This window comes from Protopterus annectens, chromosome 4.part1, assembly GCF_019279795.1.
Source record: "Protopterus annectens isolate FY-2018-M chromosome 4.part1, PAN1.0, whole genome shotgun sequence".
In the NCBI taxonomy this organism is placed as follows: Eukaryota; Metazoa; Chordata; order Ceratodontiformes; family Protopteridae; genus Protopterus; species Protopterus annectens.
The window spans coordinates 481,281,014-481,308,802 of NC_056734.1; the positions used below are offsets into that span (position 1 = coordinate 481,281,014).

The 27,789-nt window shown below is 43.6% G+C and overlaps 1 protein-coding gene across 2 annotated transcripts in view; it reads right to left on the reverse strand.

Annotated features, from left to right (window-relative positions):
- The window catches only part of PCYT1A (phosphate cytidylyltransferase 1A, choline), an 872,556-nt gene that overhangs the window by 511,623 nt on the left and 333,144 nt on the right, over positions 1 to 27,789 (reverse strand). For both annotated transcript variants that reach the window (XM_044070294.1, XM_044070293.1), the window contains one exon: positions 684 to 783. In XM_044070294.1, the coding sequence (XP_043926229.1) occupies positions 684 to 783 (100 nt within the window). The remainder of the gene's footprint in view (positions 1 to 683; positions 784 to 27,789) is intronic.

Genomic DNA, 27,789 nt, shown 5'->3' on the forward strand with positions numbered 1-27,789 from the left:
TATGAAGTTATTAAATAAATTAAAACAGGTCCTGGGTTACACAGACTTGCGGAAGAAGATTCTTGATTGCCACCTGGCTTTTGATCACAGCTCAACAATTATTTATAAACAGCAATGCTAAGACACTGAAAGAGATGCTATATGCAAAACAGTGGGCAGTTTTCAAATTAATGGAAGCAGAGGGCCAGGTAACAGCCACACACTCTAGTACATACACAAAGGATGGTTCATGCAGCTATTGTGCATAAAAATAACCATCATTCAAGATGTGCAATGCCGTGCATATGTAAAAGGAGAGCTATTTGATAACAGTCCATCATGGCACTGCACAGGCAGTCACTTAATTGATTTTTTTTAGTTTTGGTCAAATTTTGAAACACAATGAAGCTTCAGACTGTGTGTGCTAACACCATGATCAAATTAGGCATGTTTAAGAATTAACGACAGCTCTATGCATAGTATCTTAAAAATGATATACTTTCTAGTCCTCAAAACCTACCACCAGCCAATCATAATCAGAGTAATCTGAAAACAGTAAAACAGCACGTTTTATGTTAATTAAAAAAATACACACACACACACACACACACACATATATATATATATATATATATATATATATATATATATATATATATTTACAAGACATCTAACGTGTGGTATGAATAAGTGACAATACTTACAAGGTTTTCCTTGCTTAGCCTCCTCCAATGTCACCCGTGCAAATGGCCTATTATAACGCTCTTCGATTTCATCAGAAAATGGTGCTGGATCACGCAGACCCTGAAAGTTGAAAGAGTCAATACTGATTTATGACAACTACAATTTCAGTAATATTCAAGATTTTGAACTTTAGAGGAGGAGGAGGTACAAAGCTTAAACATACAGCGAACAGTATTAAACAAAAAGAAAAAAGTACATGTTCACAGATGGCAGTCTAAGTAAGGGAAGATAGCAGAAGATGAAATAACAGCATTACTTACTCTGTAATCACTGGTAAAGTTACTTGTCATACTGGAACAAACAAACTAGAAATACTGAGCATGACAACAGATACAGGAAATTGGCCCACACAGTCTACCCAATTTTTAAAGTACTGGGAAAGCAGCAGATCTTAATTAACCAAAAGATTTTTCCCCAGGTCTCTAAGAAAAGAAAGTGCATGTCTTTAATTTATGTTCTGTAACTTCCTCAAATGCACAGACATTCATCAAATGAGAATTATTTTTAAATATTATTTGGTGCCTCTCTTATCATCCACCATCTGCTCTGTCACAGTGCTGCTCCTCAATCTCTACAGCAAATCATAAAGGAGGTAGGGCATGCTAGTAATGCAACATTCTTAAGAAAAGCTGGCTCTTCCCCTTTGGCATTCCCTTTAATCAACACCTCCTTGCAGACTGCTCTAAGTGGAATGATGCCAATGCTGTTTACTTACATATGATTCCACATGCACGCCTTCTACTATGGACATGAACTAGTGTCCTTAAAATTCACTGGGGACTACAGGTAAGTAGAAGATGCACACAAATCCTCAGGGATGTGAAAAACATCATGAAATTAGTTAATTCCCATTCACCATTAACTATTGGACACACACACCCAGACCCCATTAGCTTTAGCACCCAGGCTTACTACTCAAACCTGACTCTCTTAGAACACAGTGAGGGTTTCATATCCATCTCTCTCTCTCAACCATTCTATATTCCAAAAAAGTAAAAAAGAAGTTATGTACTCACCATAACATTCCATGTTTGTTGTCCTTGATCTCGCCTTCCTTCTTGCTGTTTGGGTTCAAAGCCGACCCTCGGCTCTGACTCGGTCATACACAATAGCTAGAGATCTTTTACTGGCTCGAGGCTAGCCCCTATCCAAGCATGCCTAGTGGTAGTTACCCAGATCTCGTTTGTGATAACCCAGTACTAGACCATACAATTAGAAAAGAGGTATACTCTATTTTACATATCAGAGGACACCTACATATAAAGGTGTAACCCATCCGCAAGAGTAAGAAGGGGAGACTAGGACTAACCAAAGGTATGGTAAAATGGAAAACCAGCTAGTATAACCAATAAAAACAAGGGGCTCCTCTCGATCCTCCAGGAAGGGGGAAGGAGGGTGGGACGCAAGAAGGAAGGTGAGATCAAGGACAACAAACATGGAACGTTATGGTGAGTACATAACTTCTTTATGTTATGTTGTCCATATCTCATCTTCATTCTTGCTGTTTGGGACAGCGTCCCCAGCACGTGATTCTTGGGTGGCTCACTAGAAAAAACTCTTCAGCACCATGGAACCAAAGGATGCCTTGTTCCAGGAGGCCACATCTACTTTGTAATGAGTGATAAAGGTACGAGGATTAGCCCATGTAGCAGCTGCAGAGATCGAATCCAAAGGCAGTCTGGCTTGAAAAGCAATAAAGGCAGCCAAGGCCCTTGTTGAGTGTCCTTTGATTTTTCCTGGAAGTTCTTGTTTACACAAATCGTAGACATGTTTTATAGTGTCTGAAAGCCACTTAGATAAAGTCACCTTTGAGACTGCACAACCTTTTTTACTGTCCGCAAAGGATATGAACAATTGGTCAGATTTTCTAAAGTCCTTGATCCTGTGTAAATAGAAACATAACTGTCTATAAACGTCCAATTGATGAAGCTTGTACTCAAAGAGGGGAAGAATCAGAGCGTCTAACACTAAATTTAGATCCCAGGGAGGAGAGGTTCTCTTACTGGAGGTCTTAAGAGAGTACTACCTCTTAGGAATGTTTTTCATAGTCTATGGGACATGATATTGGACCCCATTTCTCCCATATGGAAATTAGAAATGGCAACTGAACCCGGATAGCAGCTGCAGCTGCTCCTCGCTCAAATGTTTCAGCAAGAAATTCGAGAATCTTTGAAATGGGTGCAGTAAGGGGGAATCAACCTGATTTTTGCCTGCCCAACAAGAGAACCTCTTCCATTTACTAGCATAAAGTTTCCTAGTAGTGGGCTTATGGGGGGAATTCACAATGTGTTGAACTGATGGAGAAACATCGGGAAGCCTGACTAAGACCGAAATGAAGAAACCAAGCTGTGAGCTTGAGAGTTTGAATGCAAGAATGGAGAGCCCCCGACTGATGCATCAAAAGATCTGGTGTGGGGTCCAGGATCCAAGGCTCCCCCCTGCAGGTGAGGCCAAAGGAATGGGAACCATATCTGACGAGGCCAAGTAAGGGGCAATAAGGATTAACTTGCAACCCAATGACTGTGTTTTCTGAAGAACCTTGGGGATCAGGGGGAAAGGTGGAAAGCAGTCCAAGGGGCCAATCGTGAACAAGTGCGTCCCTGGGTGACTGTCCCGGTGGTGGGACTAGGGCAAAGAAGCTGCTGCATTTGTTATTGATGAGGGTGACAAACAGATTGCAGCATGGCTGGCCCCATTTGCGAAAAAGCAAGTCCACAACTTCCTGCTTCAGGGACCACTCATGGGGCATCAGGATAGCCTGGCTGAGCTTGTCCGCTATCATGTTGGATTTCCCCGGGTTGTGAGTTGCAACCAGAAAGCGTTGGGAAGACATCACCCATTGCCAAACTCATAGAGCCTCTCGACACAAGGGGTAAGACCTGGTTCCACCCTGTTTGTTGATGTACCATACTACCAACATATTGTCCATCTGAATTGCTATAGTCCCTGTAGGTAAAGAGTCCTGAAGTGCTTGCAATGCCAGAAGCAATGCTCTCACCCCCAGGACACTAATGTGCAAGTGCTACTTGTGTTCCTGCCAAGTTGAACAGTCAGTCTCAGATAGTGCCCCCCCCCCCCCCAATCTGGGAAGCATCTGTGGTCACTGTGGCTACAGGTTGGGGGTTAGAAATGGCCTGCCTATTGTTACCATATGATCCTTTTTCTATGATTCCGTGATCAGAATCTGATGCGACATGGGTAAATCCTGGAATGACCATTGTGCAAAGAGGAGTCATTGCAGATTTCTCACATGGAAGCGAACCATTGGGACCAGAGTGATTGCTGCTGCCATAGAACTCAGGACCTTGCCTGAATTCTCTTTTTTGTCAACAGCATTGCAACCTGGCGACAGATTGTTAATACTCTTTTTTGAGGCAGCTTTGCTATCATGGCTCTTGTGTCTAAATCTGGCCCTATAAATGTAATATATTGACAAGGCAAAAAGGCAGACTTTTTGTAGTTTATGGTGATCGCTAGTTGAGAACAAGAGAGAATTCTGGATTCCCTTGCCTTGATTAGCTGATGCTCAGTGGTGGCAGTAAGGAACCAGTCATCTAGATATGGAAACACCCGGAATCCTAGATGCCTCAGTTGAGCTGTAACTACTGCCATGCATTTGGTGAACACCCTGGGGGCTGTGGGAAGACCAAAGGGCAGTGCTCTGAACTGACGGTGACTGGCTCCCAGCCAGAAGCGTAGATATCTCCTTGATCATCTGTCCATTTTTATGTGGTAGTACACATCCTGGAGATCGATAGAGCACATCCAATTGTCCTGTCCTAGGAAGGGAAGAATGGACTGCAGTGTTAACATCCGGAACTCTATTTTCTTGACTGATTTATTCAGCCTGCTGAGATCCAATATGGGTCTCCAGTCCCCTGTTTTCTCTGGAACTAAAAAGAACCTTGAGTAAGTTCCGGATCCGATTTGGTCTGCGGGGACTTCCTGGATGACTCTCTTTCTTGGCAACCTTTCAACCTCTAGGTTTGCTTGATCCCGAAGATTGGGTGGAACATCTGGGATAGAGTATTGTCTTTTGTCAGGGGAAGTTGGGAGAAGGGGATATTGTAACCTCTGGATTTTATCGATGGTACCCATGTATCTTTTGTGATTGTCTGACAGGCTTTTGGGTACAAGGATAATCCCCCCCCCCAAGTGTCTCCGGAGTCAGATATTTGGACCTCCATTCAGGAGAGCTGGAAGGGCCTACCAGAGAAGGTATCTCTGTCACCCTGATTCTGCAGACCCCCTCTGCCGCAAGACCGGCGTCTTCCATTGTTATTTCCCCCTCTGCCCCTGGGGAAAAAAATCTCCACGTCTGTCAGGCGAAGCTCCCTGGGATTTGTGGAACTACATCTTTCCACTTTTCTGACCCTTGGGATAAGGCCTAGATGGAGCAGAAAAACATACTCCCACAGCAGAGAGAGTTTTGCCATCCTGTTCACACCTGGTAAGAGTGTCTTTTACCTGCGGCCTGAATAAGGACAAACCATCAAAGGGGTGTTGGTAAAGGAAGACTTGAAGGGGTCCACAAATTGACAAAGGTGCATCCAGGAGTGTCTGCGTAAGGCCACCCCTGTACCTGCTGCCCTGCTCACCCCATCGGCTGCGTAAGAAATTAGCCGCATGGAGGAGTTAACCACTGAAGCCAAGGTCACAAGCTGAGGAGCCATTTTGTCCGAGGCTCCCACAGCTGTAGGATTCTGTAAGGTATCTCCTAACTCTTTGAGAAGATCTCTTTGAAGCCTTGTAAAGTGGGATAAGTAGTTCAGTGTCCTGAGTATAAAGGTCGCTGAAGAAAACATACGCTTCCTGTATCTGTCCATCGTATGAGACTCTTTATTCAGCGGAGGGACAGATGAAGAGGTTTCCACTAATTCCTTCTTGGTGGCTGCTGCATCAACAAGAACACCTCTGGATAAGAAGGCTCTGTCTTCAGGGGCTGTTATGAATTTATTGGTCCTACGTGGAAATGGTTCCATTGTGTCTGGAGAGCTCCACACCTTTCGACTGACTATGTGCAATAGTTGGTCGAAAGGAGGAGATACCCAAGAAGTGGAGGGTCAGGAACCGAATGCATCCAGGTACACTGACTTGTTTTCAGAAGGGCCAAGGGACTTCCAATCACCCCTCTGTCTAAGAATTTCTAAGATGTCTAAAAAAGAGACATCTTCAGTGGGGGACCGTGGGGACCCTTCTGAGTCATCCAAGTCTGTGTCTGATGTCAAGGACTCAGGGGAGTCCACATGCTTCCTCTTGCAAGTCCTCTTCCGAGGGACCTTGGTAGGAAAATGCATAATAGCAATATGCATGCTTAGTACATTAAAAGACTTAAAAGGGTTAATACATTTATTCTGTTCATATTGCATGAATCTGCACAGCTATTAGAAACTTAATAAAAGACACTTTATTCTGCTTATGCAATGAAAATGTATGCAGCTACCGGAAACTTAATAAGAGACATTCTATTTCTGCTTATGCCATGAGAAAATGTGCAACTGCTAAAAGTCTTGATAAAGAAAACAATAGATGTTTGAAAGCTTAAGCCATAGTCAGCAATACTTGTACCAAAGCTAGAAATGTACCTTGAATCTAGACAAAATGTACTGCATATATTAGAACTGTACAATGGAGAAGTGAAAAGACAATGTGGGCTAAAATAAGCCCAAGGCCAGGTCGTTTTTCTCAAATGTTTTTGCAAAACAGCAATAATCTGATCATGTCAGCAATAAGCCTGGTAACATTTTCTGTGTAACATACAGAAAGCTGTGTTCAATGACGTCAGCAGTAGATTAGTAACATTTTTCTGTGTGACATGAAGAGAATTGTACAAGAATAACATACTGACCACCAGCTGGTCAGACAAACCCTGTACCTATATGCTTTGTCTCCTTGCTGCAAGTAATAAAGGGTGCCTTGCCTGAATCTAATGTGTATTGATCTTTGAAGTTTTTCCTTTTACAGATTGGTCCTTCGGACCGGAGCCCTATCTTCGCCTCGGATCAGACGGCCAGGTGGCTGAAACCGTACGGGGAAGAAACCAAATTGGTTCTTCTTATATGGAAAGTCCTACGACTGAATTGTCGTCAAAAGAGGCCAGCCACTTTCTGATCTGTGACTGAAGGAAGGGTCTGTGCGAATCGGTGATCAATCACGTGGGCTCAGATAAGGTGAATCTACTTTTTCTGTTTTCTGTTTTAGATCAGGGACGAGATGTGTATTGTTTTTTATCAAATTGTATTTTTCTTAGAGTCAGGGATAAAAAAAAAAGAATACTGTCTTGTCATAGATCAGGAGAAACAGAATAAGTAGGCAGTCATTGTGAAGAGACTATAACAAAATCCGTGGTACATGTTAAAACTAAGAGAAGTTACGTAACAATCAAAGGTAAAATAAAATGGGTAAAAATTGCACAAAAACACCCCAGAACCCGCCGTTAACGGAAGACACAAAATATATGTAGTCACAGCGTGCCAATATTAGATATTTTTCAAAATGGGTTAATAAATACAAATTCAACAGAAAATTAGAAAAAGCCTCGCTTATCAAACAACTCAAAAATGATTTCGAGGGTCAGGTAAAAAAGAAACGGCGGTTAGGAATTCCTCAGGCACACAGGTGGCTGGAGGAAGTAAACCATAGGGACCAAAGGAACAAAAATTCAAAAGCAATGTTTTCAGATAAGGAGGACAATAACTTAGTAATAGCATCAGCACCTCCGCCTCCCTTACCAGAATATGAAGCGAGTAAACAGGTTAGTCCACCCCCACTATATCCTGTGGTCAGTGAAGACAGAGATATTATAAATTAAAACTAACTAAAATCAGAGATTCCATCGGGACCAGGTCCCGAACAAAGGCAAGTAATTCAGAAGAAGGTATTGAGTTATGGCAAATAGTCAAGATTTCATGATCTATAGGAAAAGAAGAAGAAATATGCCCACTTATAGAAGTACCTAATCCTCAGGCAGGTCAGGACAACCAGGACCCAACTATCTTAGTGTATAGACCTTGGACTCCAGAAGATATCCGGAAAGCCACTGAGGGAATTCCCCATCCGAAGATTAATTTTAGAAAATTCTCAGAAGACTTACAAGGAATGAGGTTAAGTTATAACTTAAATGGAGAAGAAGTAGAAAAAGTAGTTAGACAAATTGTAGGGCCAGATTGGTACATGATTTGTGGCAACTGGAATCCTCATGATTCTGTACAAAGACCCCTCCCACATAGCAGTGCAGAATTAGACACAACAGTAAAAGGTCTTACAGACCGCATCTCTGAAAAATGGAAACCTAGGGCAGACTGGACTTGTATTAATCAATGCATCCAACAAGAAGGTGAAACAATTGACCGGTACTATGCCAGATTCTTAGAATGTTTTAATGACCACTGTGGAATGCAGGTTCCTGAAGATCAAACACAAGATTCCCCGTATGAACAGCAGTTAAAGAATGCATTTTTAAAAGGCAGTAGTGTGCCTATAAGCAGTTTTATTACAAAACACATGGTAGACCATCGTACCAGTAGGTTACAGTCATTGCTTGAGTATGCTAGACATGCCAAAAGGCATTTTAATAGCAAAAAGAAAAAGAAAGCTCAAGTATTTTCTGTAGTAGAAGATGGGGCAGAAGTTTATGTAGTACAGACTGGAAAAAAGGGCAAGAAAAACGCACAGGGAAACAAACAGTCTGATCAACGATCAGAGGACTTTGAAGGGCGTAAGAAAAGGGGTGAATGTTTCAAATGTGGTAAAAAAGGACATTTGGCAAGGGACTGCAGGAAAAATAAGAAGGCAACAATAGAAGACAAGGAGGATGATGACTGACTATATGATAGTCAAGAATCATTAGAAGGGGCTAGTAAAGAAAGGACAAATGAGAATGTGAAAGTGGGAGTAGAGGAAGTGCAGGAAGTTAGTGAAATGAAGAAAACGAAATATTAGACCTAGCTTTATTGAGCTTGGAGCTCTATTTAGCAGACACAAAACCAGAAGTTACACTCTTAGTAGAAGGAAGGGAGGTCAAATTTTTGTGTGACTCAGGGGCATCACAGACCCTGATACACCCCTCCAAACTACCAAACTACCAGAAAACATAGAGTCACCTGATTACATACTGGTCAAAGCAGCTAATGGACAGCTGTATCAGGAGCCTCTCTCCCATAACACTGAAATAACTGATCCAGTTTCAGGATTAACACAGAAAAGCAAAATTGTAGTTTCTGCGAAATGCCCAGTAAATCTCTTGGGCAGAGACCTCATGCAGATATTTGGTATAGCAGTAGTCCCAACCATACAGGGTATGGAAGCACAGCGACAAAATAATACATTTGTGGTACAATCGGAGGATGAAATGTTTTACTGGTACAGTCAGGACTTGGTTACGACTGGTCCAGGGGCTGTGACCGAGGAACTAATGAACGTAGCCATCAGTAAGTTTCCCTCCCTTGACATTGACAAGCAACACCTGTTGTACTGTACCCTGTATTTTTGTAACATACCAGGACCTGATAAGGAATATGAGAAAGAATTATTCAGAAATCATACAAATAGATTGATGCTGCGTAACCTGTACAGGGACACAGAAGGGAACAGTGTAGCCAGCTGTTCACTGCCCCAGGAGTTCTTCGCACTTTATAAATCTAATCGAATACCGCATGTTAGCTTAACTAAAAACAAGAATATAGAATGGGCAGACCTAGGAGAAAAAGCCACGAGATGGGAGAAACAGACAGAACTACAACTGTCAGGACAGGGAATACAAGTACAGAAACTGAATTGGATAACTCAGACCAACCCAGCTGTACACCTGCAATCTAGCAAAGACAGCTGATTGACACTCCTATTAAAGGAGGAAGAAAATGCCTTGCGAAATATACCAGAAACTCTCTGGTCAACAGGGAAATCAGATGTAGGACTCATTCGTACAGCGGGGCCAGTTACTATCACGCCAAAGTCAGCATTCAGACCACAAAAAACCAGTATCCCTTAAGAAAATATGCAGAGGCAGGGATAAAGCCTATTATAGCAGCCTTACTTAAAGGAGGGATACTAGTAGAATCTCCCGATTCACCATGTAACACACCCTTATTTCCAGTTAAAAAAGCCAATGGAGAAAGGCGTATGGTGCAAGATTTACAAGCTATAAATGACGCAGTAATACCAAGGGCACCCATAGTGCCAGATCCACACCCCCTGTTGAATGACTTAAAACCTCAACAAAAGTATTTTTCTGTGGTAGACATTAGTAACGCATTATTTTGGATACCGATATACCCTGATAGCCAATATTGGTTTGCATTTACATTTCAGGGAAAAAAATATACATATACATGCCTACCACAGGGATATTGTGAAAGTCCAACGATATTCTCACAAGAAATGGCAAGCAACTTAGCGGGATTCAACCCACCAAGAGGTAGCCAGGTTTTACTTTATGTTGATGACATTCTGCTGGCGGCCACAACCCAGCAGGATTGTAAGGAAGATACCATAGCACTTCTACGATTTTTAGCTGCTGAGGGACATAAAGTAAACAAAGACAAACTGCAGCTCTGGAAAAAACAGGATAAATACCTAGGATATGTAATATCCAAGGAAGGTAGAACGTTAGATGAGGACAGAAAAATAGCAATTTTACAGGCACCGAAACCCACTACCAAGAAAGAAATGATGTCCTTCCTGGGTACAACTAATTTTTGCCGAAGCTGGATTCCAAACTATGCTTTGGAAACTGCACCCTTAACTGACCTTATATATAAGACACCTATGGCAGCACATGATTTGTTACAATGGACACCAGAGGCAGAGTCTGCTTTTTGCAAACTAAAGCAGTTAATAGCGTCCTCATTAGTTCTGGGATTGCCAAACTACCATAAACGTTTTTTCCAGACTGTAGATTGTAAGCAGGGTTACATGACATCAGTTTTAACACAGCAGCATGGGGATAAGCAGCGCCCCATCGCTTACTATTCATCACAACTGGACCCAGTGGCACGATCCTTACCCCACTGTGTACAAGCAGTAGTTGCAGCTGCAATGGCAGTACAGGCTTCAGCCTCAGTAGTCTTGTTCCATCCTCTCACTTTGAGAGTGCCCCATGCAGTGGTGATCATTTTACTGCAAGAAAAGTAGCATATCTCTCCCCTGCTAGGCATCTTTCCTGCATGACTATATTGTTGAGCCAACCTCATATGACAACTGAACGATGTACAACTCTGAACCCTTCTACGCTGCTCCCAACCCGATGGCACACCCCACCGCTGCCTGCAGGTAATTGAGCAAAAGACCCTACCTAAGAAAGATCTCACGGACGTCCCCTTGGATAATGCCGAGGTGACATATTACGTGGATGGCTCATGCAAAAGGGGTCCTGCAGGAAAAAACCTAGTAGGATATGCAGTAGTCTCTGATACTGAGATTGCAGAAGCAAAATCTTTACCACACAATTTATCTGCACAGGCAGCAGAATTGATTGCCCTGACATGGGCATGTACCTTAGCAAAGGGTAAATGTGTAAACATTTTTACTGACAGCCAGTACGCTTTTTTCCACTGTACATGTGTTTGCACAACAGTGGAAAAACCAGGGAATGATAACATTTACTGGTAAACCTATAAATCATGCACAGTTTATTTTAGATCTTTTAGAATCTATTCAGTTACTTCAGAAAGTGGCCATTTGCAAATGTACAGCTCACACCAAGCAACAAGATAGGATTCCAAAAGGTAATGCGAGAGCTGATACAGCTGCAAAAAGTACAGTTTTGTACCTACCATAAATGTAGATGTTCGAAGATACACATTGCTGCAGTCCTTACATATGGGGTAGTCCGCTGTCCTCGGTCGGCCCGAATACCAAAGTATTAGGCTGACGTCGGTCAAGGCGCTTAGAACTGACATCAGGACGTCAGGGTATAAAAGCGCATGACCGACGTCATATCCTCAGTCTTTTCTTGCCCCAGATGTCAGAAGGCCCTAAAAAGAAAGGCCAAAGCCAAAAAAAAAAAAACAAAGAACAACCTACCACCCTTGCACTAACCATATTTACAATATTTACAACCCAAACTACACAACCACCTCAAACTACAGAGGGGAAGGAGGGAGGGTAAATTGGACTGCAGCAATGTGGATCTTCGAACATCTACATTTATGGTAGGTACAAAACTGTACTATGTTCTTCATCTCACATTGCTGCAGTCCTTACATATGGGTAGAATCCCAAAGCAGAGGTAAGGGAGGATGGCAAAACTATAAAGCATTAGGAGCTGCCAAAATGCCCTGTAAAATTGCAGTGGCAAATCCAGCCCTCGATTTAGAATAAAGTGGAAGGTGGTAATGCTTAGAGAAAGTATGCACAGAACTCCAAGTAGCTGCCTCCAAAATATCTTTAGTAGCCACCCCCCTTAAAAAAGCTGTAGAAGTGGCAGTAGCCCTAGTGGAATGAGGCCTGATCCCAGCTGGAATCTCCTTACCATGATGGGAATAACAGAAAGCAATACAAAACCCAATCCACTTAGAAATAGTTCGTTTTGAAACAGGTTTGCCCTGAGAACCCAAAGCAAATGAAACAAACAACTGCTGAGACTGCCTGAACCCTTTAGTTCTGCTCAAATAATATCGCAACTGTCTGTGTATATCCAAAGTGTGCAAAATCCTTTCCCCTTTATTTTGGGGGTTTGCATAAAAAGTAGGCAAATGAATAGTTTGGTTTAAAGCCACACTAGAAACCACTTTAGGCATAAAGGAAGGGTTAGTGCAAAGATACCCTATCCTTGTGGAAAATTAAGAAAGGCTCAACCGCCATAAGGGCCTGTAATTCAGAAACCCTTCTCGCAGAGGTAATGGCCAACAAAAAAGCAGTCTTCCATGATAAATATTTCAACTCGGCAGTAGCTGCAGGCTCAAAAGGTTGTAGAGTGAGTTTCTCCAACACAAAATTGAGATCCCAAGCAGGAGTAGGAGCTTTACGTGGGGGTCTTATATTCTTTGCCCCTCTAAGGAATTGCTTAAACAAAGGATGAGAAAATAATGGTGGGTCACAGTCATAGTGAGCAGAAATTGCTGCAGCATGAACCTTTATAGAGGAGAAGGACAAACCTTTGTCCAATAACTCAGTAAGGTATTGAAGAGCCACACTTAAATTAGGTTTAGAAACATCAAAGTCCTTTGCTGTACTCCAAATTAAAGATCTCCTCCATTTATCTGCGTAAACTTTCCTTGTACTATCCTTGTACTAGGCCTTCTGGCCTCCAAAATAACATTCAAAACTTGTTCTGGAAGCTGAGACCCACCAGGGTTTAAAACAGAATATGCCAGGCTGTTAGATGCAGAGACTGAAGTTTGACATTGAGTAAGTGACTGTTCTCCTGAGACAGCAGGTGTGGAATCGAAGGCAAAGGCCATGGAGGCTCCCGTACCAGACTTCTCAGTAATGGGTACCAGTGCTGTCGAGGCCAATCCGGAGCTATTAAAATCATGGTTGGCTTGTCCTGTCTGACCTTCAGGAGTACCTTTGGGAGGAGAGGCAGTGGTGGAAAGGCATACACGTGAAGATTGCTCCAATTGAATGAGAGAGCATCCACTTTCCAAGCTGTGTGATGAAACCTTTTTGTGCAAAACTTTGGCAACTGGTAATTTAGTGGAGAAGCGAACAGATCTATGTCTGGAGTTCCCCATAACACTGTCAATTTTTGAAATACATGAGGATCCAATTTCCACTCGTGGGGATCCATTATTTGTCTGCTCAACACATCTGCTAAGGAGTTCTGTGCTCCTGACAGAAACCTCGCCTGAAGATTTAGCTGTAAACTGAGAGCAGTCCCCCACAAAATCATTGCTTGCCTGCATAGAGGGTAAGAATGTGTCCCCCCTTGCTTGTTGATGTACCACATGACAGTTGTGTTGTCTGTTTGAATCAACACCTGCCCTGGACGAAGTAAATCCTTGAAAGCTATCAATGCAAATTGGACTGCTAACATCTCCTTCAAGTTGATATGTAAATGTTGAAGTCTGGCAGGCCACGTGTCTTGTACCCATTTTCCATTTAGATGAGCTCCCCAAGCTTTGTCTGAGGCATCTGTCGTTAGAATCTGACTCACCTCTGGTCGGGTCACAGAGAGTCCCTTGTTTAGGTGACATTCCTGAGCCCACCACAAAAATTCCTTTTGAATGCAAGGTATTATCTGAATGACAGTGTCCATATCTTGGCAGTGTTGTCCATACATTTTGAGATACCATTGTAGCTTCCTCATATGCAGTTTGGCATTGGGAAGTACCAGAATACAAGATGCCATGAACCCCAAGGCTTGAAGGACTGTCCTTGCAGTCAGCCTGGACTGACGAGACAATTGATGGAAATAAAGAGAAAGATTCTTTTGTTTGTCCGGGGTCAAAAAGGCCATCTGGGATGCTGTATTCAGTCTCACACCCAGAAAGCACATGTCCTGAGAGGGTACCAGACTGGACTTTATTTCGTTCACAGAATACCCTAGGCATCTTAACACTGCCATCACATACTGTAAATGATGAAGAAGTTCGTCCTTTCCTTGAGCCAGAATCAGGCAATCGTCCAAATAAGGATAGATTTGTATTCCTCTTAGCCTGAAGAAAGCTATCACTGGAGCCAGAACCTTTGTAAACACTCTGGGTGCAGTAGATAAGCCAAAGGGCAATGCAGAGAACTGATAATGAAAAGTCCCAGCCCGAAAACGCAGATACTTCCTGCAACTGGGCCTGATAGGAACATGAAGGTAGGCCTCCTTGAGATCCAGAGTCACCATCCAGTGATCTTTGCCCAGCAGAGGTAAAAGCTGTTGTAACGTCAGCATTTTGAACTTGGGAATGTCCAGATATGTGTTGAGGATAGATAAATCCAAAATTGGTCTCCACGTGTTCCCTTTCTTTGGTACTAGAAACAGGCGAGAATAAAATCCTAGGCCCACTTCTGGCAGAGGGACCAGTTGTATGGCTCCTATTTGAAGTAGTAGAGAAATCTGTTTGTGAGCCTCTAGTCTTTGCTGAGGAGGAACGTCTGGCATGCCTTTGAAAGGAGGCAAGGTATGGAAATAAAACTTGTAACCTTGGTGTATGATATCCAATACCCATTTGTCCTGGGTAATTAAAAGCCAATTTTCCTTGAAGAGTGTCAACCTTCCTCCCAAAGGTGCTGCCAGGCAAGAAGGATCTGGCAGCTGAAAAAGTAGGTCATTGGGCCTGTTTACAAAAGGACTGGCCCCTGCCCTCACTCGAAGATTGTGCAGGTGAACTCCATGTTCTAGGTCTGAAGGAACTCTGAGCTCTGCCCCTACCACGTCTAGATCTACCCCTAGACTGAGAATCAGAAGAAGGATACGTCCACCCCTTAGCAGGCCAATTTCTACTAAACTTCGGAGGCTGAACTTGCAAAAAATCTTTAACAGTCTGCATAGACTTAGCCTTGTCTTCCATTTTCTTCAAGACTGACTCCACAGGTGGACCAAACAACACTTCAGACTGCAAAGGAGCATCCAAAATCCTTGTCTTAACATGGTCAGATAAATTCTGATCCTTAAGCCAGGCGTGCCTGCGAAGAACTGAACCAGTGGCAGCCACCCTAGAAGAGGCCTGCAAAGCATCAAAACCACACTGTAAAGAATGCTTACCCACCTGTTCAGAGACAAGCACCAAATCTTGTAATTCTTTACACTCAATGCCTTCTGCCAGAGCATCCACCTTAGATTTCAATTGAGAAAGAAGAAAATTCTGATATTTCAACATATGAAACTGGCAATTCAAAGCCCTCATTGCTAAGGTAGAAGATGTATAGACCTTCTTTCCCCATCTATCCAAAGCTCTGGCCTCTTTATCTAGAGGAACCGGATTCTTTACAACAGAGGCCCTGACACCCTTAGGTCCCTGGCTAATAGTTTCTGGGTCCGCCCTAGGACTCTTATAGAGATATTTATGAGCCTCAGGCACCCTGTAATACCTATCCGGTTTAACAGGCGCAGGAGGCAGAGAATCAGGATTAAGTGAGGCCTCTGAAAATACATCTTGCACAACATCCAGAACAGGGGGAATAGCTAAGGGCCTATGTTGAGGTAAAAACAAAAATTCCCTAAGCCTTTTCCGTGAATCAGAGAAGTCCTGACCTTCCCACTTAAAATGTTCCCATATAGAATGAAGTGTCTCTGAAAAAGAAAAATCCTCTGGAGGAGAAGCAGAAAGAGTGGAATCTTCTGCATCAGAATCAGAATAAGGAGTGAAGTCCTGCAAGTCTTCAGCCGAAGACTCTGAATCATCCGAAGCCTGTTCAAAACTTTCCAACTCTGGCTCCACCCTAGGCCTCTTATCAGGAGGGGGCATAGAACCTCTAATCAGAGTAATCAAATCTTCTGCCATTTTAAGCATGTGCTTCTTAGGCACAGACCCAGCTGAACTAGGACTGACACCAACAGAAGCTAAACCTGGCCTGCCTCTGGAAGAAGCCTTGGAAACAGAAGGAGAGGGCCTAACCACCCTGGGAAGGGAGGGGAGTACAGAAACCTGAGAAGCCCCCTCAGCCTGACCTGCCTCTTGAGAGGCCACATCCTGCAAAATCAAAGTCTCCCCCTGAGACTCCAGAGAAGCCTCCGTCGGCACCACCGGTTCCACTGAAGCCTCTAAAGAACCGGCATCCGGAACGGACGACTCATCTTGCCTGGGTTTAACCGCTTTGTCTTTGCGCTTCTTTGTGGAAGCGGGCATCGGAGTATCCGACGGCATATTATAATTGCACCGCTTACCGAAGACCAGCCTAGCACAATCTAACCTTCGCTTAATAGTGCGCTTATTAAACCTAGCACAAGCGACACCCGACTACGTCGTGCTCAGGCCCCAAACAAGGAATGCACAAAGAATGATAATCCCTATGCGGTATCTGTTTCCCACAAGAAATACAATTATTCACTTTTTCTGACATCCGGTAATACACTGAGGCAAGAAAAAAACAAAATATTCCCCAACGGGGTACTTAGCCAACTTGGATTCGGTCTGAAACTCCGAACTCGAAAAATTTCAGAACGCCGAACGGCACTTGCAACGCTGCTTCTGCATCGGACCATGCGGCAAAAAAGACTGGGGATATGACGTCGGTCATGCGCTTTTATACCCTGACGTCCTGATGTCAGTTCTAAGCGCCTTGACCGACGTCAGCCTAATACTTTGGTATTCGGGCCGACCGAGGACAGCGGACTACCCCATATGTAAGGACTGCAGCAATGTGAGACGAAGAACATCAAACAGCCACAGAAGTATTTCTTTTACATAAGGAATTGCAACCATCCGAAACTTTAGATCTAGACATGTTAAAAACAATGCAGACACTCACTACGCAAGCTGAAAAACAGCGATGGATAAAACGAGGAGCGATCCTCGAAAAGGGGCTGTACATCTCTAAAGAAGGAAAACCGATAGTACCCTCTAATTTGTTTTGCTATGCAGCATTGTTGAGCCATGGGCAGTGCCACGTCTCAACAGGGGAGATGGTACAGCTGGTGAACCAAGTGTTCACAAACTACGAATTTACAAACTACTCTAAAAAAATTTGTTTGATGTGTCAGATTTGTAACAAACATCATGCGCAGGGGGCGATAAAGCCCAAGCAAGGGAGTTTCCCCACACCACCATATCCGTTTCACACTATCTGTATGGATTTTATAGAATTGAACAAATGTGAAAATAAAAAGTATTATCTTGTCATTATAGATATGTTTTCCAGGTGGGTGTAAGCCTTTCCAACCAAAAATCCGGATGCAGCTACAGTGGCAAAAGTACTTGTCAAAGAAATTATTCCTAGGTTCGGCATTCTGGAAAGAATCTACAGTGGCAATGGTACACATTTTGTAAATCAAACCATACAGCAGTTAAGTAAGCATTTTGGTATTTCTTTAAAAAATCATTGTGCATACCATCCACAGTCTGAAGGGCTAGTTGAAAGGTATAATGGTATACTAAAAAGCAAATTGAGAAAATGAATAGCTGAAACAGGAAAAACTTGGTTGTATTGTTTACCCCTGGCAGTGTTGAGCATGAGAACTGTCCCTACAGCAAAAGGATTGACTCCTTTTGAAAAACTGTTTGGAAGAGCTTATTATACACCCCAGTGGAAACTTCTCATGTCATCAGACCAGGAAGCTGATTTTACACTAGCTGAATATATGAAAAAGTTGTTGAGTTCTAAACATCTGTTGTAGTCAAGTTCTGTTTCAGACAAAAAACAAACCGAAAAGTACAGTTTTGTACCTACCATAAATGTAGATGTTCGAGTGCTAATACAGCTGCAGTCATAACAGATGGGTTCTCCTGCTGTCAGGCGGGTCCTCGGTCGGCCGAATTCCAAAGTCTAGGTCCGGTGTCGGTTGTCGTCATTTCTTCCCTGACGTCAGTGCGACAGGGGTATAAAGGAACCAGCCGACACCATTTTCTTCAGTTTTTCTTGCCCCAAATGTCAGGTGCTCCCAGAAGGAGGGCAATACATAAATTTGTGTAATAAAGCAATGCAATATAATCAAAATACAGTACTTGCAAGCAAATACACCATAAATGAATACCCCAATCAGGTTGTATGAGGAGGTGTTAGCCAATAGGCCTGTCCCAAGAGGGGAAGGAGGGAGGGAAACCTGGACTGCAGCTGTATTACCACTCGAACATCTACATTTATGGTAGGTACAAAACTGTACTATGTTCATCGTGCATACATCTGCAGTCATAACAGATGGGTAGAATCCCAAAGCTAAGAAAGGGGTGGTAGGCACTAGGTGGAACTAGGAGTAGCCAGGATGCCCTGCAAGACTGCAGTGGCGAAGCCTGCTCTAGTTTTGGAGTATAATGGTAGGTGGTAGTGCTTGGAGAAGGTATGCACAGAACTCCAAGTGGCTGCTTCCAAAATATCTTTGGTAGGAACTCCTCTGAGGAAAGCTGCAGAGGTAGCTGTGGCCCTTGTGGAGTGAGATCTGATGCCTGTAGGTAGAGTTTTGCCATGAAAAGAATAGCAAAAGCGTATGCAGTGGGCTATCCGTTTTGAGATTGTCTGTTTGGAAATTGGCTTTCCTTGAGCTCCTATAGCACAGGACACAAAGAGCTGTTCTGATTTTCTGAAAGGCTTTGTTCTGTCCAAATAATAACGCAGTTGTCTGCGGATGTCCAAGGAATGTAGTAATCTCTCCCCTTTGTTTTGAGGATTAGGATAAAAGGTAGGTAAGTGTATGTCCTGATTCAAAGCTACCGTGGATACCACTTTTGGCATAAAGGACGGGTTGGTTCGTAAGGAAACTCTGTCCTGATGGAAGATGATAAAAGGTTGCACAGCCATGAGAGCTTGTAGTTCTGAAACTCTACAAGCTGAGGTAATAGCCAGAAGGAAAGCTGTTTTCCAGGACAAATGTTGCAAATCTGATGAGGCAGCTGGCTCAAAAGGAGGCAAGGTCAGTTTTTCCAGAATGAAATTGAGATCCCAAGCAGGTATTGGTTGTTTCCTTGGGGGTTTTAGATTCTTAGCCCCTCTGAGGAACTGTCTTAAGAGAGGGTGAGAGAATAAGGGTGGATCAGTGTTGTATTCTGCAGAAATGGCTGAGGCATGGATTTTGATGGAGGAGAATGAAAGTCCACTGCTTAGCAGCTCAGCTAGATACTGTAGTATTTGAGGTAAATTCAGTTTTTCAGGATCCTGGCCCTTTTTCTCATTCCAGACACAAAACCATTTCCATTTTGCGGAGTAAGCTTTTCTAGTTGACGGCCTTCTGGCCACCAAAATTACATCCTACACCTCCTTGGAGTCTGTTGTGATGCTAAGGAATCTTCCATGCGGCTAGACTGAGTGTTTTTAGCTGGCTGTGAAGAGTTTTGAAGCTGTGCTGAGTCAGGAGAAGAGGCATTAGAGGCAGGGTCCATGGTGGGGAATGCGTCAGGCTCCTCAGGAGTGGGTACCAGTGTTGTCTTGGCCAGTCTGGAGCAATGAGAATCATCTTTGGTCTGTCTGCTCTGGTTTTCAATAGAACTTTGGGCAGCAGAGGAAGAGGTGGGAAGGCATAAACTGTCATTGATGTCCAACTGAAAGAGAGAGCGTCCACTCTCCAGGCCTTTGGATGGAAAATCCTTGAGCAGAATTTTGTCAATTGGTGATTTTTGTGGGAGGCAAAGAGATCTATGTCTGGCCTTCCCCATGCATGGATTATCTCTGTAAAAACTTTTGGATGCAACTTCCATTCATGTGGATCTGTCATATTTCTGCTTAGGTTGTCTGCCAGCGTGTTTTCCTTGCCTGGCAAGTACTGTGCTTGTAGTTCGATTTGTAAGTCCATGGCCATGTTCCAAAGTGACATGGCCAGTCTGCATAGGGGGTATGAATGTGTTCCTCCCTGTTTATGTACCTAACTGTGGTGTTGTCCGTTCTTATCAATAGTTGACCTGGTTGCAGAAGGTCTTTGAAAGCTATAATAGCATTTATTACTGCTAGCATTTCCTTTTGATTGATGTGAAGGTGCTTTTCTTTTTGGGACCATTTGCCCTGAATGCACCGATCTGTCATGTGCGCCCCCCAGGCGTAGTCCGAGGCGTCTGTTGTGACTACTTGATTTGCTTGAGGCTTGCTGAATGGAAGACCTGTGTTTGTTTGGCATGCTTGAGCCCACCATCGAAATTCCTTTTGAAGACATGGAATTAGTGGTATTATTGTTTCCAAACTGTGGCTGTGTTGAGACAATAGGTTTTTGAGGTACCATTGAAGTTTCCTCATATGCAGCTTTGCACATGGGATTAGTAAGATGGAAGATGCCATGAATCCCAGAGCCTGCAGGATTTTCCTTGTAGTCAGCCTGGTGCAATTTGCTAGTGCTCTGAAGTATTGAGTTAGTTGCTCCTGCTTCTCTGGCGTGAGGTAGGCCATCTGGGTGTTTGTGTCCAAGTTGGCACCCAGGAAAATTATTTTCCGAGAGGGTATTAGCCTTGATTTCTTTTTGTTGACTGTGTATCCCAGAGAGTTCAACAACATTATTACATAAGCCAGATGTTTCAGAAGAATGTGCCTGCTGTCCGCAGTCGTCCAAATAGGGGTATATTTGTATCCCTTGAAGTCAGTCTGCAGTAGGCAATTACTGATGCCAGGCATTTCTTGAATACTCTGGGCGCAGTAGATAAGCCAAAGGGCAATGCAGAGAATTGATAATAGGTTGAACCTGCAAGAAATCTGAGGTATCTTCTGCAATTTTGTCTGATTGGGACATGCAGGTATGCCTCCTTAAGGTCCAATGTTACCAGCCAAGACTCCTTGCCCAGCATGGGAAGAAGCTGCTGTAGAGTGAGCATCTTGAATTTTGGTACGAGTAGAAATGTGTTTAGGATGGATAGGTCCAAAATAGGTCTCCAATCTTTTCCCTTCCTTGGTACCAGGAATAGTCTGGAATAAAAACCTTGACCTTGTTCGTGCGTAGGTACCTCTTGAATAGCTTTCATGTCTATGAGATCTGTAATTTGCCTTTGTGCCTCTGCCCTTTGATTGTGTGGCAGGTTTGGCATGCCTCTCACTTTTGGAAATGTGTGAAAATGGAATCTGTAGCCTCTGTTTATAATGTCCAGGATCCATTTGTCTTTTGTGACAATATGCCAATTTTTTGAAAATAATGCCAGTTTTCCTCCTAAGGGTGCTGCCATTTGAGTCTTGCTTGGCATGCAAAGGGGAAAGTCATTGGGCTTGCTTTCTGAATGGTTGCGAGTTATCCTCACCACCTCTTTGTGTAGGAGCTTGCCATTGTCTGCCTCTAAATGATCCTTGGGATTGTCCTCTGCCCCTCGGGCGCCTGTATCTACCTCTTTGGGGTCTGTCCGTGGCTGGAAAGGACCAATTTTTGGAAGGCCAATTTCTACTGAAACGTGGGGGTTGTACCTGTAGAAAATCTTTTACAGTTTGCATTGATTTAGCCTTTTCCTCCATTTTCCTTAATACCTCCTCAGCATTAGCACCAAATAATACATCCTTTTGTAGAGGGGCATCTAGTAATTTAGCTTTGACATGATCTGGCAAGGTTTGTTCCTTGAGCCAGGCATGTCTACGTATGACTGATCCTGTAACAGCAGCTCTACATGAGGCCTCTAGAGCATCAAAACCACATTGTAAGGTATGCTTACCCACTTGTTCTGCACTATGCATCAAATCCTGCAACTCATTCAAGTCTGGTTGTTCAGGTTGCTTTTCAACTGTGATAACAAAAACTGTTGGTATTTTAGCATATGGAACTGACAGTTTAAGGCCCTCATGGTTAAGGTAGCCGAGGTATATACCTTTTTTCCCCACCTTTCTAAGGATCTGGAATCTTTCTCGGAAGGTAATGGATTTTTAGCAGTGGAGGCCTTAATTCCCTTGGGGCCCTGTGAGATGGTTTCTGGGTCAGCAGCATGGCTTTTGTATAGAAATTGGTGTGAGTCAGGAACCCTGTAGTACCAGTCAGGCTTGACTGGGGCTGGAGGTACAGAATCCGGGTTAAGGCAGGCCTCCGAGTAAACATCATCTAGGATGTCCAAGACAGGAGGTATAGCCAGAGGCCTGTGCTGAGGTAGCAAGAGAAATTCCCTAAGCCTTTTCTTGGAATCTGAATAATCTTGGCCTTCCCAGTGGAAGTGTTCCCTTAAGGTATGCAAAGTTTCCCCAAATGAGTAATCCTCTGGGGGGGATACAGAGGGAATGGACTCCTCTGCATCAGAGTCTTCAAAAGGGGAGTAAGAATGTTCCTGATCATCAGAGTGCTCTGAGATAATGGAGCCCTGATCAGAGGAGGGGGATTCTTCCTCCACTCTGGGCCTTTTGTCCGGGGGGGGGGGTTGAGAACCCCTGATAAGAGTAATTAAATCCTCAGCCATTTTAAGCATCTGTTTGTTAGGCATGGGCCCTGTGTAGCTTGTCTCTTAGAATGCATGGCTGCTTTAGACTTAGTGAAAGCCTTGATGGAAAAAGAAGAGGAAGGTCTGAAGACACTTTGAGAGGAGGTAGACCTGTCCACATTTTGAGATTCAATGCCAAGAGTGGCTTCGGTATCTGTAGTCGGGGTGTGGGTCGAGGAGCCTGCGACCTCGGGCACAGGAGACACCGCCAATGAAGTGTCGTCGGTAGTCAGGGGCTGCGTAGGCACCTCGCTGAGAACCGGACCACGTGTAGTCAGCTTTGGCGTGGTGTCAGTAGAGGCCGCGGACCTCGTGTGTCGGTCCTTATCTTTGCGCTTTTTAGACAAAACTGGAGTCGGAGTATCCGACGACATAATATAGTTAAATGTTTTGCCAAAATAATGCTGGGCGAACTCCGCCCGACGCTTAATGGTGCGTTTGTTGAATGTAGCACAAAAGCGACAGACCGAGACGTCGTGGTCTGGGCCTAAACAAGGAATACAGAGGGAATGGAAATCCTTATGTGGTATATGCTTCCCACATGAAATACAATTATTAACTTCGTCTGACATCGGTCTGAGGCAAGAAAAGTTTCCCCAACGGGGTACTTAGCTTTCAAGAAGACTTCGGTTTCATAATTTTCGTAATTTCAGGAGCTGGCTGACCGGCACTTGCGAACTGCTTCTGCTTCGGGCACCGCGTGGCAAGAAAGACTGAAGAAAATGGCGTCGGCTGGTTCCTTTATACCCCTGTCGCACTGACATCAGGGAAGAAGCGACGACAACCGACGCCGGACATATACTTTTGAATTCGGCCGACCGAGGACCCGCCTGACGGCAGGAGAACCCATCTGTTATGACTGCAGCTGTATGCACGATGATCATTGGAAGTGGCAGTGACGCCAGGAGACTGGGTATGGATTAAAATCATGAAGCGAAAGAACTGGGCATCGCCACGGTGGGAAGGTCCCTACCAGGTGCTTCTTTCGACACCTACCGCAGTCAAAATAGCAGAACGAGCTTTGTGGATACACCTGATGCACTGCAAGCTAGTAAAGAACTTTGTATTGGACAAAGATCTTACCTCTCCATCGGGACCCTAAGCACAAAGTCTGGCTACAAAGGGGGGTCAGATCAATAGGACTGATCCATCTCAAACCCAGTGAAGAAACCATCGGTGCTGAAGGTCCTATTACGGCAGAGAGCAAGATCACGTGTCCAAAATAAAATGACTGAATCCAGTAAGATCCAAATACATCTACTTGGAAGAGCCGGAGAAAATGGAAATGCAGAACAACCGTTTCCACAAAAATATTACATGACCATCCTGTTGACTGTACTGGTGACAATAATCTTTTTATTGTGGCCATTTCTTTTCTCAGCCATGCAAGTTGAAATGAATAAGCATGCAGAGTGGCACCCGAACTTTAACACTTACCAGGCAATCAAATATGTGTATGCTGAAACCTTCAAAGTTTCGAATTGCTGGATTTGCACAGCTTTACCAACAGCATATGGGGGGCTATTGTTGACTGCAGTTCCCCTAGGGGCCAATAAGACCTGGGAAAACTTAATTCATGATACATCAGATGTCACATCAAAAGATAAGGTAGCATTGCACTTGTCCATTCGACAGAAAGGTACTGTGTGTTTTTATAAAAAATGATACAGTCAAGGTGAGTTGGAGCTATTGCAATGTAACTGTTCCCTATAGATGCTATACTAAATCCGATAACATATTTTATTGCAACAGGAGCTATGATTCATTTGTTGAACTGATGCACAGGACAATTTAAGAAGTAAAACATAATGCTGATCTTTATAAACAACTGTCTATAATTGATAAAAAAATGTTTCATGCAAAGCAGTGGTATAGTAAAGTTACTACTAAAGTAGAAGACCGTTACTTTATATGTGGGAGAAAAGCATATAAATGGCTACCTGAGAATTGGTCCGGCAGTTGTTTTCTGGGATACCTGGTTCCGGCCATACGACACACTGCAGTTTTACCTCAAGGGAAGATTCGGAATGTCGGAGAAATCAAGAAGCCTGCCAATCCAGTGGGACAAATCAATGCAGCCTGGAAAAACCATCAAAACTTAGGTCCAGGGAACAGCAAAGGGCTGTCCCACATGGATCTGAGTGATACTGTTATATCGTGGGCAGGTGTACTACCAGCATATGGAGCAACGAAATCAATCTGGGAACTGAGAAAATTGTCTAAGCTTCTCGAAATAATGAGTAATGCAACCTTTTCCGCCCTAGAATTGGTAACCGATGAACTGACTGCCATGAGAACAGTGGTACTTCAAAACCACATGGCTCTTAACTTCACCCTAGCGGCGAGAGGAGGTACATGCACTTTAATCCAGGAGGAGTACTGTTCATATATTCCTGACCACAAACACGAGATAGATAACCATCTTGAAGTAATCCAGCAAGTGTTGGCCATGACCAAATCCATTGACGGACGTTTTCCAGAAACTGTTTGGGGGGTGGGGCAGTTATCCTGATGAACATTCTGACTGCCTTCTGTGTAGGGATAGCTCTACTGATGGTGTGTGGGTTCTGCTGCATCCCCTGCATAAAAGGACTAATCAAAAACTTTGTAGACGTTTCAGTTTCGGAAACTTTATATCAAGATGCTGAACTCGAAGAGTTAATGAAAAACTGAAAATGCTTTCATGGGCTTAAACTGAATGACTCTCAACTGCAAATCCTGGGTGGGGAGAGGTTAAGGGAAGAAAAAACTGTTTATGCTTGTTTTGAAAGTAGAATAAAAGTATTAAAAGGGGGGAAATGTTAGGAAAATGCATAACAGCAATGTGCATGCTTAGTACATTAAAAGGCTTAAAAGGGTTAATACATTTATTCTGTTCATACTGCATGAATCTGCACAACTATTAGAAACTTAATAAAAGACACTTTATTCTGCTTATGAAATGAAAATGTATGCAGCTACCGGAAACTTAATAAGAGATATTCTATTTCTGCTTATGCCATGAGAAAATGTGCAACTGCTAGAAGTCTTGATAAACAAAACAATAGATGTTTGAAAGCTTAAACCATAGTCAGCACTACTTGTACCAAAGCTAGAAATGTACCTTGAATCTAGGCGAAATGTATCGCATATATTAGAACTGTACAATGGAGAATTGAAAAGGCAAGGTGGGCTAAAATAAGCCCAAGGCCAGGTTGTTTTTCACAAATGTTTTTGTAAAACAGCAATAATCTGATCATGTCAGCAATAAGCCTGATAACATTTTCTGTGTAACATACAGAAAGCTGTGTTCAATTACGTCAGCAGTAGATTAGTAACATTTTCTGTGTGACATGAAGAGAATTGTATAAGAATAACATACTGACCACCAGTTGGTCAGACAAACCCTGTACCTACATGCTTTGTCTCCTTGCTGCAAGTAATAAAGGGTGCCTTGCTTGAACCTAACGTGTATTGATCTTTGAAGTTTATCCTTTTACAGACCTCCTCTGAGGGATGCTCAGGGGAGGTTTTGGAAGAGGAGGGATCAGCCAATGGGGCATCCTGGAGCATGGGTTCCTTAAGCTTGAGGCAGAGGGGAGGTTCGGAGGCAGACACCAGCACCGAAGACAAAGGAGCCAATGGAGCTGAGGAGGGAGCTGTCTCAGCAGATAGCACGCTCCTCATGACCTCAAAGGCATAGTCCTGACCCAAAAGAGTCTCCAACTCCAAAGAAGTTAGAGACTTCCTCCGAACTGAGGGCGATAGCTCCGAAGCCGATGTAGGAGCCGAGCTGACCTGCGCCGAAGCTCCAAGAGGGAGAGTAGGGTCGAACAAGGGTCCAATGCCGCTCTCCCCCTCGGAGCCAGCGAGGGAGCATCGGCTCCCAGATCCCTCGACAGAAAGGGGTATCAAGAAGATTGGAACATTAGTCGGAACCAAAAGACCAGAGGAGGTTACCAGAACCGAAGGTTCCACGACTACGACTTCATACACTCCAGCTCCGAGCTCAGAGGAGTCAGAGGAGGAATCGAGACAGGTGTTGGCTGGGCTGTTGGCACCATTTTCATCTGGGATGGGCTTGAAAGTATTTTAGCTAATGCTGGTGTCCTAAGAAGCCTCTTCACCACCCTCTCCACATCATCATCCGAGAGGCTCCTGGATGATCGACAGGAATGGGTTGAAGACCGATGACTCCTGCCACAGATTGTAATAAGGGAGACTGTGGAGCAGACTGCAGCAGTTCCAAGCCAGGAGACCTGGATCACTTATGAGACCTTACCTGCTCTGAAACCACAGATGGAGCCGTAGGTGAGAGTGTCTTGTCAGAACCAACAGTCATGTCTGACCTAGTTTGTAACTTGTCCTTCACTTTAGACGAATCTGAAATTGGAGCCGAAGAGGATGAAGGCTTGGGTTTTTCCATTTTTTTGCTGGCTGAGTCCCCTCCATAGCAGCATCAAAGGGGCCCTTCAGTAACCTTCTTCAGATTAATTTGTTCTTTCTTTCCTGCAGGACTCGTGAACTAAATGCATGGCAAATAGAACACGAATCCTGCAGGTGAAAAGCCCCTAAACAATACACGCAACTCGTGTGCCCGTCTGTAAGGGACATCTTTTGACGGCACGAATCGCACTTTTTGAAACCCGAAGATTTTGATTCCTTCACATTATCTTTCGATGTCGAACAGTACTATCTAAAGCTAGACAAAGAAAAAAGCACACTACTAACAATATAACTATGCCAATACAGGCAAAAAAAAAAATCCTTTTTTTTTTTTTATATACAGACAGGAAGAAGAGAAGGGAGAGCCTCTAAGTTAAACGGCAACTCCTTAAAACTTAAAAGGAAGGCAAAAAAAAAAGAAGAACCCTCTAACTGAAACGGGTTTAGAAGAAGAAAGGGCCAGAGAGAAAAACTATTAGTCCATACAAAAACAAGTCACTCGGACGGGATAGTGAAAGGTAGAAATACGAAGGACAACTACTGTTAACAAGGTTAAATAAGATAAAGGAGAAATTTTCTTCAAAAATATAATAAGAGAAAAAACACTTAGCCTGAGCCAGTATCTGCAATCTCGACACTGCAAGCGACAAACGAGATCTGGGTAACTACCGCTAGGCATGCTGGGAAAGGGGCCATCCTCGAGCCAGTAAAAGCTCTAGAGCTATAGTATATGGCCGTGCCAGAGCAGAGGGTC